This window comes from Felis catus, chromosome C1, assembly GCF_018350175.1.
Source record: "Felis catus isolate Fca126 chromosome C1, F.catus_Fca126_mat1.0, whole genome shotgun sequence".
NCBI classification, from domain to species: Eukaryota; Metazoa; Chordata; class Mammalia; order Carnivora; family Felidae; genus Felis; species Felis catus.
In genome coordinates, this window is record NC_058375.1 from 53,454,209 (window position 1) to 53,473,589 (window position 19,381).

Sequence of the window (19,381 nt, forward strand, 5' to 3'; positions counted from 1 at the left end):
TACCGGGGTGTTTCCTGCGAGAAAGCCGATTGCCTGTTTCAGGGAATCCACCACAGAATGTGTGCTAAGACTGTGTGATGAGGAAATAGGAAATAAAACTAAAAAATGAACAAAAAGGTCCGCTTGGCGTTCAGTCCTTTAACATGGAGCCCAATGCTGCCACCTAGTGGGAAAATAGTACAGGGAGACCTGCCAAAAAGATTTTTGTGACAAAAGGAATCTCGTGACAAACACGAACATATAGAATGTTTTTAAAAACCTAAGTCTACCTGAAACAATAATTATGAAATCACAGATTATATTAACTCTAGCCAATAATTTAGAAAATACTTTAAAAATGATTTTTGCTAAAAACTGTAATTAGAGGAAAACAATAATTTGGAATTGATTTAGTTACCCTCACTAATTTAAAATCTTTTGTTTATAAACCAAATCAGTTTTTTAAACGTTAAAAAAAATCAATAAAATGAGTGTGCAATTTAAAGCTAGTTTTGAATTGCTACTCTGACTTGTTAGTCTAATTTTTCAAAGGATTTTAATGTGTGTATTTTGATATTTTGAGAGTGCTTATTAAGCATTCTTAGGGGCGCCTGGGTGGTTCACTTGGTTACTTGTCCAACTCTTGATTTCAGTTCAGGTCGTGATCTCACAGTGGTGAGATCAAGGCCCATGTCAGGCTCTGCGATGAGTGTGGAGCCTGCTTACAATTTTCTGTCACGCTCGCTCACTTTTCTCTCGCACACGTGCGTGCACACTCTCACTAAATTTTTTTTTTAAAAACATACTTAAACCTAAGGTATAGAATTTGTATACTTGGTACGCTGAAACTAGTGGGGCACTGAAATTTTACTTTTATTTTTTGGAACGTGCTACGATACTTTTGGAGGATCAGTCGTTCAATTCAAAGTTAAGACGTAATGTTACTCATGATGAAACGCAAGTAGCTGAGAAGCAAAAATTAATGTGAAAATTGAAAACATCTATGCATATATGTAAGGAAGAGACATTTTATTGTTGTATCCTGAATGTCAGAAAATAAAGGAAAGTGGGTTTTAAAACATTTTTAACTGCGGAAAAGAGAAAAACTGTACTTAAATAAAATTTTATGCTTAATGCAGAAAAGAGGAATGAATTCATGTTTGTTTAGGTATAAAGTCCAAAAAGCTGGACTTGAAACCATAAGAAAGGAATATTAAGGGTTTGATTCAGATTCTAGAAGAACCTGTGCGGTTGTTCATTTTCGGCTTTCCATCTCCTCTGACTTCTCTAATAAGACAAGACTTGGAGAAGTAAAGTGGGGCTAAAGGTTAAGGTGAGGCTGAGGAGCCCTAAGTGGAGGCAGAATTTTCCAAAAAACAATTTGTATATTTAGAGGACACTAAGTCGTTGCATTCCTTTCGGAAGAGTGTGAGTGATAAACGTTGTGAATTTGGACCAGTAGCCGAGGAGCTGAATCAGATTCACTATAAAGTGCCCCAAAGTGGGACGCCCGGGTGGCTCAGTTAGTCAATTAAGTGTCCGACTTCACCTCAGGTCATGACCTTGTGGTTCACGAGATGGAGCCCCGCATTGGGCTCTGCATGGTGGTGCAGAGCCTGCTTGGGCTTCTGTCTCTCCTCCCCTCTCTCTCTGCTCCTTCCCCACTTGTGCATGTGCTCTCTCTCTAAATAAATAAATAAATACTTAAAAAAAAAAAGCCCAAAGGAATCTCACTGAGGGATATTCAAGATGCTGTTTTCATGAATTCTTCCGTGAGCTCTTAAAAACTAGCCTTAAGTTCTGTTCCTGAAGTGAACCTAAATATTGAGCTTAAGACACATCTTAAATATACAACTTTGCCTGTCAAAAAGTGAAACCATGATATTCCAAATTCACATGGAAATACAAGAAAATTAGTCTCCATTTACGTGAAGATAAAAATACTTTAATTAAAGGAAGAAAATATTTCTTCAAACGCAAAAATAAAATAGCAATTGCATAAGTACAGAATGGGCCTCACAGTAATTGTGTGCAAAGAAAAAAATGCATTTTTAAAAATAAGGAAGATTGGAATAATGTAAAGGACACCAATGTGAGAAAAAATGAGTTGGATTCATGGCTCTAACATTTAATAACCTTGTGATTTCAGGCAAGTCCCATAAGTTAGCCAAGCTTCTGGTTTCACACCTATTCACTGGAGATCGTTCCTTTTTTGCTTACTGCACAGGTCCGATGTCGGTGATACAGTGTAGACTATCATCATAATTAAATTTTGTCAGTTTGTCTTTCAGGTGTATTATGGTTTGGATATTTTGCTAATTTGATCCCCACCTGAATAGTAGACATTCTCTTCTACTCAGGACCTTTCTTTAGTGTCTCCAGTGCATAAATGCCCATCAAATTGTTTTTTCAGATTTTCAGACTATATCACTTTCTTTCTTGCAAAATTTTAATCAAGGTTTTAAGTCACATATAATCTGTGTGTTTGCCCACATGCATATATCTAGTGCCTATCTCTTTGATTACCATATTTGTAATAGAGCTGCTTATTAATTTTTCTAGATTCCAAGATCAAATAGATTATTCTGCTTATAATCTTAGCCTGGCATTCCAGCCCCTCCATGACTGAGGCCAGCTTGCCTTTCCAACCTCATTTGCCCCTACGCTCTTCCACGGACCAGCTGCTCTGCCCCATCACAGGCCCGTGAGTTCTTACTACCTGCCTTGCTCAGGCATTTCCTCTCTCCTAGAACAGTCATTCCCGGTCTCCTCATGTCCATATCCAAATTCTGATACCTTGTCATCCGTGAAACTTCACCTCTCAAACCTTCCTCTCCCAATTTCTCTTCTATGAAAACGCTTGAGCACTTTGCCTCTATTTCTCTTTTGGCATGGTGGTGTTCTCCTTTTAGAAGTATGTTTTGTACTTTTCTTACTTCCCCTATGATATGAGCTGTTAGAGGGCACAGTCCAAACTTCATTTTTCTAGGTAACTGTATAGCACACAGCCCAGTGACCTCAATAGTTGTCCACAAAGAAATGGGTGTCTGTGACCTACGAATATGAAATAGAGGGAAGAGTATTTGCCTGTTTTACATATACTCTCCCCCTCTTTTGTGGTCCCCCCCTTTCTGATCCAGATTACTTCTCCTAGAACACTGAGCTTTGTTTCAAAAATCTTAATTATCATCACCTCCCATTGTACCCAACAATCCTTTCACTAAAAATTAGATATCTTTGATAGAATGTATCAGAAAAATTTCGTTTGCTCCCAGTATCATATGGGTGATAATGATGTCCATTTTCATTTCCTCTTCTTACTGCTAATTCTTGTGCTGCTCAGTGGAGTGTTTTGCTGATCTCCTACATCTCACTTGATTCTTACTTCAATGGTGTGTGTATATATATACATACACACCATTGAAGTAAGAATATATATACCATTGATTATATATATATATATGTGTATATATATATATATACATATATATATATATACACACACCACTGAAGTATATATGTGTGTGTGTGTGTGTGTGTGTGTGTGTGTGTGTATACACACACACACACACACACACACACGGTACACAACTGGGAAGTCTTTTCGGTGGAAGCACATAATTTCCTACCTGGCTTCTGAGAATAAAGATAGTATAAAGAAAGAGAGAAAAATTCAAAGTATTGATTTGCTTTATACTAAGACATGAAACATGGATTACTTCATAGCAGGAAGATTCAAGGGAAAGGAATTCAAGGTGTATGATTTCTAGACCCCGGAGTGAGGTATTATTTCTCTCCCTGTCATCTTTGAAAAATGAATTGGGCTGTCAAATAAGTAGCTTTTCAAAATTTAATTTAATGGACTAACCATTTATTAGAGGAAGAACACTAATAAGAAAAAGAGTTCTTTATACCTGAAGCTAAGGGTCTGACAGTGATACTGTGCACAGTCTGACACACAGGAAGATCACCAACAGAGGGACTCCAGCAAAAGGCAGATGAAGGGAATAATTAGAGGCTTGATATTGGAGGAATCCCAGTCTCAGTACGCGATTTTGTTGCAGGCAATCTTTATCTAGGGTGGAATCTCTCTTTTTTTTTTTTTAATTGAGATACAGTTGATATATAACATTATATTGATTTCGGGTTTACAACATGATACTTGCATATATTGTGAAATGTTCACTACAGTAAGTCTAGTTTAACATCCATCACCACACATAGTTACAAATTTCTTTTTTTCTTGTGATGAGAACGTTTACAGTCTACTCTTGCAACTTTTAAATATGCAATATGGTATTAGTCGCCATGTTGTACATGACGTCTCCAGGACTTATTTATCTGTTAACTGGAAGTTTGTACCTTTTAACCACCTTCACCCATTTCACCTATCCCCACTCCCCATCCCCCACCATCTCTGGCAACCACCTATTTGTGTTCTGTATCTATAGTTTAATTAGCTTTGTTCTGCTTGTTTTTTAGATTCCACATATAAGTGAGGTCATACAGTATTTGCCCTTCTGTGTCTGACTTATTTATCATAATGCCCTCAAGGTCCACCTATGTTGTCACGAATGACAAGATTTTCTCCTTTTTTATGGCTAATATTTCTTTTTCTCCCTTTCTCTTTCTCTCCCCCTCCCTTCTTGTGTGTGTGTGTGTGTGTGTGTGTGTGTGTGTGTATGAGAGAGAGAGAGAGAGAGAGAGAGAGAGAGAGATTCTCTGTAGCCGTTCATCCATTGATGGACACTTAGGTTGCTTTCATGTCTTTTTTTTTTTTTTTAATGTTTGTTCATTTTTGAGAGAGAGGCAGAGCATGAGTAGGGGAGGAGCAGAGAGGGAGACGCAGAATCCCAAGCAGGATCCAGGCTCCAAGCTGTCAGCACAGAGTGCGATCCAGAGCTTGAACTCAAAAACCTTGAGATCATGACCTGAGCTGAAGTCGGACGCTTAACTGGTTGAGCCACCCAGGTGCCCCAACTCATGTCTTGGTTATTGTAAATAATGCTGCAATGAACATGGGGGCCCAGATATCACTTGTGAGTTAATGTTTTCATTTCCTTCAGATAAATACTCAAAAGTAGAATTCTGGATCAAATGGTAGTTTAAATTTTTGAGGAACCTCCATAGTTTTGTTCATAGTGGCTGCACCAATTTATATTCCCAGTAGTGCCTAAATGCTCCCTTTTCTGCACATCTTCACCAATGCTTGTTATCTTGTCTTTTTTTTTTGTTAAGCTTTTTAATTCCAATATAATTAATATCTTTTGTATTTTTGATAATAGCCATTCTAATAAGTGTGAGGTGATATCTCATTTTCACTCCTTCCATGGTTGAGGCCGGCATGTCTTTCTAACTTTGTTTGCTGCTGTCTTCCCTGGACCAGCTGATATGTCCCATCACATGCTCCTGTGTTCCTGCCATTGAACATCTTTTCATGTACCTAGTGGCCATCTTATGTCTTCTTTGGACAGTTGTCTATTCATATCTTCTGTCCATTTTATAATAGAGTTGGGTTTTTTGTTTTGTTTTGTTTTGTTTTTTGCTGTTAAGTTGTGTGAGTACTTTATATATTTTGGACATTGACCCATTATTAGATATATGATTTGCACATATTTTCTCCTTTAGTAGGTTGTTCATTTTGTTGATGGTTTTCCTGTGCTGGGCAGAAGCTTTTTGGTTTCTTGAGCTCCCATTTCTCTGTTTTTACTTTTGTTTCCTTTCCTTTTGGTGTTAAACCCCAAAATCATCACCAAGACTGATGCCAAGGAGCTCACCACCTGTTTTCTTCTAGGAGTTTTACTGTCTCAGGTTTGCTGAAAAATCTGCTTATGGGGTTCCTTTCATTAAAAACATGCTTTTCCCTTGCTGTTTTTAAGAGTCTCTCCTTGTCTTTAATGTCTCATAATTTAATTATAATATGTCTCAGTGTATGTCTCTTTTAATTCATCTTGTATGGTACTCTTTGGGTGTTATAGATCTTGATGTCTCTTTCCTCAGGGCAGGGAAATTTTCATCCATTAATTCTTTGAAAAAGTCTTCTGCCCCTTTTGTTCTCTCCTTCCCTTCTTATATTGATCTACTTGATGGTGATTCATATGTCTCTTAAGCTCTCTTCGTTCTTTTTTTTTCCATCTCTGATTGGATTAATTCCACTGATCTGTCTTCAAGATCATTAATGCTTTTTTCTGGGTGATCTAATCTGCTGTTGAAACTTTCTATTGAATTTTTTTTCAGTTGAGTTGTATTCTTCAGCTCTGAATTTTCTGTTTGTACTTTTAAAATGTTTTCTGTCTCTGTTGAAATTCTCACTTTGTTCATGCATTATTTTTGACTGTTATTTTGAACTCCTTTCAGGTAAACCACTTACCTCTTTTTAATTACAATCTGTTTCTGGATCTGTATCTTGATCTTTTGTCTGCAACACATTTTTTCTGTTTCTTCATTTTCCTTGACTCTCCGTCTCTCTCTGTTTTTGCACATTAGATAAAACAGCCACCTCTCCCAGTCTTGCTAGAATAGTCTCATATAGGGGCTGAGCCTGGCCTGAGCTCTTAGTTGTCCCTCAAACGTTTGTGATTGACCAAGTTTTCTTCCTTGTTCTTATGACTCCCTGTAGTTGAGATTGTGCTAAGACTTGTCAGTATCCCAAAAGGATGAATTTCAGTTAGCACCTAGATGCAAGTTGATTAGATTCTGGACATTCAGGCAGCAGCTGAGAAAGTATGTAGTTAAACTTCTTCCAGGGAGAAATATAAGTGGAAGTTTTTGCCTCTTTCTTCTGTGCTGGGCCCAGGTGTATAGTCATAGGTGGGGAGTAGAGAGGATATCCCTGCATCCATTAAGAAATTGTTTTCTGTTTGCTACAGTGCTGTGGAACTCATGAATATTGTGTCTTGTTGGCTATCAGAATCAGGCAATCCAGGGACCATACCTTGAATAGCAGCTAGAAAAGCTGGGGCATAGACATGTGTAAAAACTTCTTCTAGGAAGATACTAGTGACTTGGAGTGGGCTGGAAGAGAAGGTGGGTTTGGTTTTTGTTTGTTGATGGTTTCCTTCACTGTGCAAAAAGCTCTTTAGTTTGATATAATCCCAATTGTGCTTTTTGTTTGTTTGTGTTGGGGTTTTTTGCTTTTATTTTCCTTGGCAGAGACATATCCAGAAAAATATTGCCAAGTTTGATATCGAAGAGATTACTGCCTATGCTTCCTTTTAGGAGTTTTGTGGTTTCAGGTCTCACATTTAGGTCTTTAATCCATTTTGTTTTAAGTTTATTTATGTATTTTGAAAGAGAGCAAGAGAGTGTGCACAGGAGGGGCAGAGAGAGAGGGACAGCGAGAGAATCCCAAGCAGGTTCCACACTGTCAGCACAAGGAAACTGATGCAGGGCTCAAACTTATGAACCCATGAGATCATGACCCGAGCCAGAATCAAGAGTTGGACACCCAACCGACTGAGCCATTCAGGTGCCCCTTTAATCTATTTTGAATTTATTTTGTGTATTGTGTAAGAAGGTGATCCAGTTTCATTGCTTTGCGTGTAGTTGCATAGTTTTCTCAGCATCATTTATTGAAGAGACTATCTTTGCTTGATTGTACATTTTTGCCTTCTTTGTTCTAGATCAATTGACCATAGCAACATGGGTTTATTTCTGGGCTCTCAATTCTATTCCATTGATCTATGTATCTATTTTTATGCTAATATCATGCTGTTTTGATTATTACAGCTTTTTAATATAATTTGAAATCTGGGATTGTGATCCCTCCAGCTTTGTTGTTTCTCAAGGTTGTTGTGGTTATTTGGGATCTTTCGTGGTTCTGTAAAAATTTTTGGATTTATTTATTTTGCTATAGCTCTGTGAAAAATACTGTTGGTATTTTGATAGATTGCTCTGGGTAGTGTGGACATTTTAACAGTATTCTTCCAACCCATGAAAATTATATCTCTTTCCATGTACTTCTGTCACCTTTGAGTTCTGTCATCAGTGTCTTATGGTTTTCAGAAGATAGGTCTTTACCTCCTTGATTAGATTTATTCCTAGATATTTGATTCTTTTTGATGCAATTGTAAATGGGAATTTTCTTCATTTCCCTTTCTTCCTCTTTCATTATTAGTGTATAGAAATGCAACATATCTCTGCATATTGATTTTGTATTACACAGCCTTCCTGAATTCATGTATTAATTTTGATAGTTTTTTGTGGAGTCTCTAGGGTTTTCTACATATAGTAGCCTATTATCTGCAAATAGTGACATTTTAATTTCTTCCTTATTGTTTTGGATGTCTTTAATTTCTTTTTCTTGTCTGATTGCTATGGCTAGGACTTCCAATAGTACGTTGAATAAAAGTGGCAAGAGTGGACATCCTTGTCTTGTTCCTGATCTTAGAAGAAAAGTTATGTTTTTCACCATTTAGTATGATGTTAGCTGTGGGTTTGTCATATATGGCCTTTTTTAAGCTATGTTCCCTCTACACCCACTCTGTTGAGTTTTATCATGAATTCATCTTGAATTTTGTCAAATGCTTTTTCTGCATCTGTTGAGATAATCATATGATTTTAATCCTTCCCTTTGTAAATGTGGTATATCATTCTGATTGATTTTACCTATTGAACCATCCTTGCATTCCTGGAATAAATCCCACTTGATCATGGTGTACTGTTCTTTTAATGTATTTTTACATTTGGTTTGCTAATATGTTGCTGAGGATTTTTGCAACTATGTTCATGAAGGATATTGACCTGTAATTTTGTTTTTTGGTAGTATCTTTGTATGCTTTTTTGCTATCATGTTAATGCTGGCCATATAGAATGAAATTTGGAAGCATTCCTTCCTAATTCCTTCCTGCCTATTTTTTGGCATAGTTTGAGAATAGGTGTTAACACCACTTTAACTGTTGGGTAGAATTCACCTGTAAGGCATTTGCTTTTAGACTTTTTTATTGGGAATCTTTTGATTATTAATTCAATTTTGTTACCAATAATTGGTCTGCTCAGATTTTCTATTTCTTTCTGATTCAGTCTTGGAAGATTATATGTTTCAAGGAATTTATTGTAGTTTATCCAATTTGTTGACATAATTTTCTGTAGTAATTATAATTTTTTGTATTTCTGTGATATCAGTTATAACTTCTCTTTTGTTTTCAATTTTGAGTTTTAATTGATTAGTTGACTAACAGTTTATCAATTTTATCTTTTTAGAGAACAAGTTCTTAGTCTCAGTGATCTTTCCTGTTGTTTTTCGAGTACGTATTTCATTTCTTTCCATCCTGATCTTTATTATTTCTTTCCTTCTAACTTTGGGCTTTGTTCTTCTTATTCTAGTTCCTTTAAGCATAATGTTAGATTGTCGATTTGAGGTTTTTCTTGTTTTTTTTCCTCTTTGTTTTTATTCTCAAGCTAGCTCATATACAGTGTAGTCTTGACTGCAGGAGTAGATTCCAATGATTCATCATTTATACATAACAGCTAGTGCTCATCCCAACAAATGCCCTCCTTAATGCCCATCACCCATTTTCCCCATATTACTGTAAACTTCCTTGTTAGAACTGCTTTAGCTGTATCCTAAAGATTTTGAACTGTAGTTGTCTCCATTTTCATTTGTGTCTAGATATTTTTTTTTTTTTTTTTTGGTATCTTCTTTGATTTCTTCATTGACTTACTGGATGTTTAGTAACATGTTATTTAGTCTACATGTGTTTGTGTTTTTTCCCGTTTTTTTTTTCTTCTAATTGATTTCTAGTTTTATACTGTACTGATCAGGAAAGATACTTGATATAATATCTTCTATTTTTTTAAGTTTTGTTTAAGTAATCTCTACACCCCACTTGGGGCTTGAACTCACGACCCCCAGATCAAGAGTTGCATGCTCTTCCGACTGAGCCAGCTAGATGCTCCTTATATTGGTCTTCTTAAATTTATTGAGACTTGTTTTGTGGCCTATCATAAAATCTGTCTTGGAGAATGTTCCATGTACCCTTGAAAAGAATGTGTATTCTGCTCTTTTGGAGTGGAATGTTTTGTATACATCTGTTAGGTCTATCTGGTCTAAAGTTTTATTCAAAGCTACTTATTCATTTTTCTGCCTGAATGACCTATCCATTGATGTAAGTAATGTTTTTTTGTTTTTATTTTTTTAGTAGTGTTTTAACATCCCCCACTCTTATTGTATTACTGCCAGTTTTTCCCTATATGCCTGTTAATATTTGCTTTATATATTTAGGTATTCCTAAGTTGGGCACATAAATATTTACAATTGTTATGTCTTCTCAGATTGATTCCTTTATCAATATGTAATGACCTTTTTTTTCCTCTTGTGAAAGTCTTTGTTTTAAAGTCTATTTTATCTGAGGATGCCTGGTGGCTTAGTTGATTAACCATCTGATTTCAGCTCAGGTCATAATCTCATGGTTTGTAAGTTCAAGTTCCTTATTGGGTGAGCTTGTGCCCTGCTTGAGGTGAACGCAAGCCCCACTTTGGTTGAGGCCCACTTCTCTTTCCCTCGTGGGATTCTCTCTCTCTCTGTCTGTCGCTCACCATGCCCTCCCCCACTCCTCAAAAAAGATACATAAAGTCTTTTTTATCTGAGTATTGATACCCCAGCTGTGTGTTTGGTTTTTGTTTGTTAGCTTCCATTTACATGGACTAGCTTTTTTCTGTCTCTTCATTTTAGTCTGTATATGTCTTTAGATCTAAAGTGAGTCTTCTGTAGGCAGCATATAGATGGGTCTTGTTCTTTTCATCCATTCTATGTCTTTTGATTGGCACATTTAGTCCACTTACATTTAAAGAATGATGGAGGAGCACCTGGGTGGCTCAGTTAAGCGTCTGACTCTTGATTTCAGCTCAGGTCATGATCTCATGGTTCATGGAATTGAACCCTGCAGTCGGGCTCTGCACAGATAGTGCAAAGCCTGCTTGGGATTCTTACTCTTTACCCCTCCCCTGCTTGCTCTGTCTTTCAAGATAAATAAACTTTTTTTTTTTTAACGTTTATTCTTGAGAGAGAGAAAAAAAGGGAGAAAGACACACAGTGCGAGTGGGAAAGGTCAGAGAGAGAGGGAGACACAGAATCCGAAGCAGGCTCCAGGCTTTGAGCTGTCAGCACAGAGCCCAACATGGGTCTCAAACCCATGAACTGTGAAATCATGACCTGAGCCAAAGTCAGACGCCCAACTGACTGAGCCACACAGGCACCCCACAAAATAAACTTAAAAGTTATTGATTGGTATGTATTCATTGTCATTTTACTTATTTTTTGTAGTTCTCTGTTCCTTTTTTCTCTTGCTCTCTTCCCTTATGGTTTGATGGCTTTCTCTAGTGTTATGCTTAGATTCTTTTCTCTTTTTGTCTGTTACAGGTTTTTAGTTACCATTGGGTTCATATGTGACATCCTATGTGTATGTAGCGGTCTATATTGAGTTGATGGTCACTTACATTCAAACCTATTATGAAAGCATGACATTTTTACTCCTTCCTCCACATTTTATATATTTGATACCTTGTTCTGTATCTTTTTATTTTCTGTATCCCTTGACTAATTTTTGTGCATATAATTGATTTTACTACTTCTGCATTGTAATCTCCTTACTAGTTTTGTGATTGATCTACTACGTTTACTATATGTTTATTTTTGAGACAGAGAGAGCATGAGCAGGGGAGGGGCGGAGAGAGAAAGAGATACAGAATCTGAAGCAGGCTCTAGGCTCTGAGCTGTCAGCCCAATGCGGGGCTCAAATTCATGAACCGTGAGATCATGACCGGAGCTGAAGTCAGATGCTTAAGTGACTGAGCCACCCAGGTGACCCGCTCTGTTTATTTTTACCAGTAAGAGTTTTCCTTTCATACTTTTCTTGTAGTTAAAGAATTCCCCTTAATATTTCTTATAAGGCCAAATATAGTGTTCTTGGTTGTAGGTTTTATCCCCTCAGCACTTCGCACATATCCTGCCCTTTCCTCTGGACTGTAAAGTTTCTGCTGAAAAATCAGATGATAGCCATAATTATGGGGTTTCCCTTGTGACTGTTTATCTCTTGTTTTTAAGATTCTCTCTTCATCTTTAATTCTTGCAGTTTAATTATTATGAGTCTTGGTGTGGACATCCTTGGGTTCATCTTATTTGGGGCTCTCTGTGCTTCCTGGACCTGAATGTCTATTTCCTTTCCCAAATTAGGGAAGCTTTCAGATGTTATTTCTTCAAATAAGTTGTGCCTCCTTCTGTCTTCTCCTTCTAGGATCCCTATAATGTGAATTTTATTATACTGATGATGTTGCAGAGGTCTCTTAACCTGCCATTATTTATTCTTTTTGCTCTTCAGCTTGGTTGTTTCCTTGCCCTGTCTTCTAGATCCCTGATGCATTCTTTTGCATCCTGTAATCTGTTGATTCCCACTAGTGTATTTCTCATTTCAGCTATTGTATTCTTCACCTCTGATTGGTTTTTATATTTTCTCTCTCTCTGTTGAAGTTCTGAGTTCATCCACTCTTCTCTGAAGTCTGGTGAGTATATGACCATTACTTTGAACTCTTCATCAGGCATATTGCTTACCTCTGTTTTATTTTTGTCTTCTTTCATTTGGGACATATTCCTCTGTCACTTTGTCCAACTCTGTGTTTGTGTCTATGTGTTAAGTAGGTCAGCTATGTCTCCTGATCTTGAAAGTGGTGGGGTCCTGTTGTAAACTGTAGAGGAATCCCTAGTCACTAGAACTGAGGACTCCAGGAACCTCCAGGTCCTCTGTGTGGCTACATGTGCCTTCCTGTTGTGGCTGAGCTGTGACCACTGCAGGTGCACTGGTACGCAGGGCTCGTTCCCGGTGAGGCCTGGTTGCAGCTACCATGGGTGTGCCGGTGGGCAGGGTCTGCCTCCTGTGCTGCTGGCTTGGGGGCCTGACTGGGGGCTCGCTGGTGGGCAGGGTGGGCGCTCGGCTCGGCTATCTGCGAGGTAGTGAGCCGCCGTGACTGCTGCAGGTGTGCTGGTTGGGTGGGTCTGCTTCCCTCCCCTGCCCAGGGCAGGTCCACAGAGGAATGAAACCGGGGGCAGGTGGTGCTAGCAGGGTAAAGAGTGCTAGAACCGAGTCCTGAAAGCCTCTGGCTATCTAGGCTGAGGAGGGGCAACAAAAATGGCACCTGTCAGCACTTTGATTTCCAGAGAAAGCCCCTGCAGATGCCTGCCCCACTGGCACATATCCTAAAACTAGTCAATAAATCTCCACGTATAGGCCCAGGTGCTTTTCAGACGGTGTCTTTTGTGCTGTATCTTGGGCCGTTTTTAGCTTACTAGCTCTTCAAGGGTGGGGACTCCGTTTCTTACAGCCTTCCATCTCTCCTGGAGTTAAACCTTGCTGATTTTGAAAGCCAGACGTATGGAAACTCCCCTTCCCGGTGCAGGTCCTGAGGGTGCTCGGTGTGTGCGCTGATCCCCTCGCTCCTCTGTGCTGATGACGTCCCTCCCGTTTGTGGGCAGTTGTGCCAGGGCTTTGGTTCCAGACTGCATCTCTGCTCCTCCTACCCTTTGCAACGTAGCCTTCTCTGTACGATTAGCTGTGGAGACTCAGTTGTGTCAGTCTTCAGGCCGTCCTCAGAGGCAGTTGCATAGATGTAGTTGGGACGAGGTGGGCCCGGGATCTTCCTGTTGCGCCATCTCCCTCCAAGCCCTGGAAGCTGTTCCGAATCCCCTGTGCACACCTCTGTTCCGCTGGGGTCTGGAACCATTGTGCTTTTCCACCTACTAGTTTGTTACCACTTTTTAAATATCCAGACAGACCCATCCTCTAATCTGATATGCAGTTCAGTTTCTTAGCCAGTCGCCTTTCTCAGAGGAATACTGGCATCTAGCATTGCCATTCTGATTCAGTGTGCTTTAGCCAGGTGGGGGGGAGCAGAGGCAACGGCAGTTGCTTTTTTTCTTTCCCCAAAGTGTTGAGAGAACACTCAGAGGCTGGTTCATATTTTTCAAACAGTCCCTCAAGTGATTTTGAATTAGAAATCCTAATTTGTTTTCCTAAAGGAGTTTGTGTAATTTTTTGATAGCTTCGTTATTTATCCTATTTTTTTACACCAAATCAGAAGAATTGCCTTTCTTACAAACATCCTTAAGGAATAAACCAATTTTTAATTTAGGTATTTACATCAATTGTGCTTTTCTCTCCTAGGTGTCCTCTTTAAGAAATGAAAAACGAGGTTCATCAACTCTCCTCTCTGCCCCAGAAGGCGGTTCCGTGGAATTTGTTGGCCAGCATCCTCAGGGCACAGGAGCATATTACATGGAAACCTACTTAAAAAAGAAGCGTGTATACTGAGTTAAGTTTTCTCCTTAGAGCCTCCTAAGGTTTTTTGCAGTATCTCTGCTGTTCATCGCTGCCTTAACTACATTCAGACTAGCCATATCCTTTAAATACGGGTTTCTAATTTCCCAGAAGGAACTGTATAGTGCAGCAAGCAGAATTGCCAAATAAAAAATAAGTAGCAATAAGACAATTGAAGACATTTTCCATTAGAATTAGATGCATCTTAATGTGGTATTAACTTACAGTCCATTGAAGAATTTAACAGTGTTCCGGTATTCCTTGTCTAGGACCGGGAATAATTTTGACACCAGATATAAAAGTGTGAAGCAATAAATGGGAAACAGTCTTGTTTCCTGAGCCTTAGAAGAATGAGTTTCTTATATGCCAGTGTGCATTTCAGTTGACTTTCCCTAGAAATAACTCATTTATAGATTTTTAGGACTTTTTCCTAGAACTAGAAGATTGCGAGTACAAAAATGCAGTGATGGTAATGCAAACTAATTACCCCCACGCCAGCCCTGCAGTATAAAACCCAGAGTGATAGTGATATCCAAGTTATACACAACTACGGATGCTTTACTTTTAATGTTATGTACCATTTATACCTTTTGTGAAAAACAAGGTATTTTTTAAAAAAGTAGCTTTGGTGAAGTTATTTCAGGGGTTGGCAGCCTACACCCTGGGGTCAAGTTCAGTCATCCCTGTTTTTATATCGTCTGCAAGCTGAGAGTGATGTTTATATTTTTAAGTGAAGTAGAAAAGATTTGAATTCTTGAAGTTCAAATTTCAGTGTCTATATAAAATTTTATTGGAACACAAATCTGTTCATTTACATACTGTCTATGGCTACTTTTGTGCTCTCGTGGCAGTGCTGAGTAGCTGTGACAGAGATCATATGGTCTGCAAAACCTAAAATATTGTCTGGACCTTTTGTGGGGAAAGTGTGCTAACCCTTGATCTAATAGCACGAATTCCCTAATCCTTTAATTTTTGCAACAGGCTTGTAAGCAGCAAGCAATATAGTTTCTGCATCTGATTTCATGGCATAAACTAGTAATGATCTAATTGCTACAACAAGGTCTATTTTGATCCTCAAATGCCCTGTTTCCACACTCAGTACTGCTCTTTCTGAAGGAGTACTGTGGAGTAAGAGTGTAACGATTTTGAGTTAGCGAGTTGTACCTCACTTTCTGCTTTGTCTCTTACCATTTTGTAGTGTTAGGCTGAAAAGTTAATTCAATTTACTTCTGTAAGAATTGTGTTTATTGCATATAACTTTCACCATTTCCTGAAGACTTTGGTGTTGAAAAACCCTTTGCTGTCTAGGAATTTCCACGTTTGTTCCTTGTTATGAGACTGTAATTGAGGATATGGAGTTTAGGCGTCTCAATGATCCTAGTCTTTCTGAAATCAGATTAAATAGTAATTCGGTTGGGAGACAAGTTTTGACTATAAGGTACCCTATTTTAATTATGAAGTTTAAAATTGGTACACATATTGTAGGACTTGTAAAAAAAATTTACTCGGTCTAATTCATTTCACATATTAACTTCTATTCGAAAATGACAGCTACAAAGCTAATGTCTGAGAAGTAAACTGCCTCTAAGTAACCAGTTTTTAACTCAGCAGATGAATAATGGTTTCTCCACATTCTGTACTTCACCTTCCCATCTCCCACTGCATTAAGCATTTTCAGTGCTTAGTCACACCTCTCCCACAGTAAACGTAAATCAGAGCTGCAAAATGAAAGCACAAAGAGGTTGAAGGAACGAAAAGAGATTCTGGATTAGAGCACATGAGGATCTGCCATCTGTACTGGCCTGTGCCCTGTCATCATTGGACATAACAGATAAATCAAGTGGTAGGTGTTTGCAATGAGGACCATTACCAAACTCCCCCACCCCCTGCAAAGTCTATACTGTTATTTTTCTATGTAAACAAACTGTCTGAATGCTTTGAAAGTGAAATCTTAATATTAAAAGGCATATGCATGTGAAGTCTCTAGTATATTTATTTGTATAAAGAGTAAACAAAAGTGCATATAGAATGGCCACAGGTTTGATACAGACAGAGACCTTGGTGATGTAGGGTTATTGAACAAATTTAAATGGCAAATTTATTGTTGCCATTGCATCAATCCAGAACTCTTTCAGGCTCAAAAGGTGAAAAGTAATGACATCAGATAGACAGCATTGACAGAGTTTTTTCATTCTTGGTCATAAAGGTCTTACGGTTCACACTGAATCAGATGAGACATTTTTGATTACCCAGCTACATCCAAGCAAACTGAAAACGGTCTAGTAGATCCTGAACTCTCGTAGACAGGTACTAAAACATTGACTGGTTGCATCCAAAACCAGTGCTGGAACAGCTTACCCCAAAGAGGTTGAGTTCTAAAAGGATCTACGTGGGCATCTCTGAAAAGCATGTAGGACAGTATCCAGGGTCTTGGAGTCAGTTCTGATTAAAGATACACTGTTTAGGAAAGCACTGGCACAGGCTTGGTTCTCAAGAATGAACATGCAGCAAAGTATCTATTCCACAGCCGTCCCCCTGGGTATGAGCCATTCTCTCAAAAATCAGTACTTGGTCACCCGAGGGGGCAGGAGCTAAGCCACTGAAGAAACAACTCAAACTTTAAGTCCTACTGGTGACAGGAATACACTCATCTTTGTATAGAAACAATGATCTACTAACTGGTATCTAATATTTCAAGAATGCTTGGCCTATCACTGTATAGATACTGAAATTCGAGGGCAGGTTAGAGTACTAAGTCCATCAATCTTTATCTTCAATTTATCTGCCGGAAAAGCGTTTCAGATCAACTGGCAGCTGGGAACAAGTGCTGGGGTCAGCTCCTCTTGTTTTCTCTTGTGCAACTGTGATGGTAAACTAGCCAAACAAAATGGTGGTACGTATTCTTTCCAAAAGGAGAAGTGCTTAAGTGCTTTCTGTTGTTGTGGTTGCCATCATTTGTTACTGGTGCCAAATTTAAAGAGGGAAGTACTTACACATAAGGAGCACCGCAGTGTGCCTTGTACACGCCCAAATACAAATTTTTTCCATTAAAATTTCTTTTTAAAATGGCTCGGTATTGGTAGGGGAAGGAGGACTTGATACACAGGAGTTTAAAGGCTATTCATGCTTCTTATTTTAAAAGTGCTTCTAAAAGTGCTTCAAATCCTTTAATTAGGTTCTGAAAAGTTGTCCTATTAGCTGGTTGGAATTCCCAGCACTTTCTCATGAGTTGATAAACCTGTAAGAAGGAAAAAAAAAAGGTAGATGACTTTCCTTATTACTCCATTACTCTTGTTAACTGAAAGTATTATTTATGAACTATAGTTGTCACATTTCCTAGATCTTAACATTTGAGAAGCTCATGAATTGACCTTCCAAAAAATCCACGTCATTATATCTCAGTATAGACTCCCATTTCCTCACTGGTTGTTCTTAGACCTTTGAGATGCACTGAAGAATACGTACGAGTCAAAGTCTTAAAAGCTCAATTCACTTGAGAATACAGAAAACCGAGTAAGTGTCATAAATGCTACCGACTCCAGGACAGTTACAGTTGCCCTGTGAACAACACGGATTTGAGCTGTGCGGGTCCAGTTATCCCCGGAGCTGTTCGACTAAATATAATACAGCGCTATAAAAAACATTTGCAGAACCGTGCTACTTGTTATCAGGAAGGCTTCCAGTCAACACTAAAGTTACATTCAGATTTTCAGCTGTAGGAGGTCAGCGCCCCCAATGCCACGAAGGTCAAGGGGTTAACTGTACCCATACTTGTCACAATCCAGCTACACCAGAATATGCTCCTTTAGGGTGCTCGCTCAGGTGAGCCTACTTCTGGAGGGAATCCTTACTTTCAGCATAGCTGTCATCTGCCCCAAAGATGATTTTTCAGACGTCTGATCTGAGATCCAGCTTTAGAAAATTACTTTAAAAACTACTTTTCTACTACTTTCCACTCCTCCACCTCTACCCCCAAACCCTTGCTCAAGGAGTTCAAGCCCTGAAAACATAATACAAATTGAGTTTAGTACTGTAAAATGGCCCACAAATACCTCATCTGGGCAGTTAGGTGGACAGGGCAAACGTTTTCCTTCTTTTAACGTGTTCACAAGTCTTGTGACTGTCATCTGGCCATGCGTTGGGCCTATCATTTTCAGGAACAACTATGTAAAGTAAAACCAAAGAAAATATTTTAGCACATATTTATGTAACACCAGGTTAAGGTAAAATTCCTAGAATTAACTGGAAATTAATAAACAGACTCTTCTCCTTACCAACTGTAAATGAGAGTTCAAAATCTTGATTCACTCTCAATGGTTAGTCTATAATCTAGCTCTCAGACTCTACCAACCATTCCCTCCCCTGGTTGAAGGGCCTGTCCCAGTGACAATGATCTCATTTACGAACACATGAGGCTCAACCAAGGTCCTATGCGCTGCTCCCCCATTTTCCCAGGAAACTGTCCCTGGACTCCTCACACAGGTAAGATCCTTGAAAACTGGTGTTGTTTTCTAGAACTTCAGCTCGTAGTGAAACAGGACTTGAGAGAGCCACAAATAAGTGTCAAGTGGCAACCACGTCAAATGGAAAAGTGACACTTTCCATTATAACACACTGACTAGAGTCTATGCAAGAACAAAATTTACACATTTTAACTGGGTGTGAGGTTCAGATGAAGGGACAAGGAAGACTTACTGCCATGGGGCTAGAATCGGAGTCACAGTAAGTGAGCAGCTCATGCAGAGTCACTCCAAACGACCAGACGTCAGAGGCGATATAAAATTTACACTGAATTAAACATTCTGGAGCATACCTGAAAGAATGCAGAACATGACTTCATTTTTCGGGGAAGGATATTTCAATAAACATTATAGAGTAAATCTGAAAAATCACCTCTTTGGTTTTTCTTGGTGTTTAATACATTAACCACACATATGCTGAAGTACACACCTGACATGTCCAACAATACTGTTACAGGCTCTCTGTAGCACAGAGTTACTTTAAAATGTTAGTTTGCGCTCATTTCACGGAGCACGTGTTGTCCACGAGGAGGAGGTGGCAGAGGACAGAAGGTCCCAGGTTTTCTTTCAAGTTCA

General features: G+C 38.7%; 2 protein-coding genes across 3 annotated transcripts in view; one reads left to right on the forward strand and one right to left on the reverse strand.

Moving 5' to 3' along the window:
* Positions 1-16,264, forward strand: part of RAVER2 (ribonucleoprotein, PTB binding 2) — a 92,140-nt gene extending 75,876 nt beyond the window's left edge. For both annotated transcript variants that reach the window (XM_023258780.2, XM_023258781.2), the window contains exon 12: positions 14,133-16,264. In XM_023258780.2, the coding sequence (XP_023114548.2) occupies positions 14,133-14,279 (147 nt within the window). In that variant the 3' untranslated portion in view covers positions 14,280-16,264. The remainder of the gene's footprint in view (positions 1-14,132) is intronic.
* Positions 16,261-19,381, reverse strand: part of JAK1 (Janus kinase 1) — a 127,802-nt gene continuing 124,681 nt past the window's right edge. The window contains exons 23-25 of the mRNA XM_006934801.4: positions 18,981-19,098; positions 18,338-18,448; positions 16,261-17,523 (exon numbers count right to left, since the gene is read on the reverse strand). Of these exons, the coding sequence (XP_006934863.1) occupies positions 17,416-17,523; positions 18,338-18,448; positions 18,981-19,098 (337 nt within the window). The 3' untranslated portion in view covers positions 16,261-17,415. The remainder of the gene's footprint in view (positions 17,524-18,337; positions 18,449-18,980; positions 19,099-19,381) is intronic.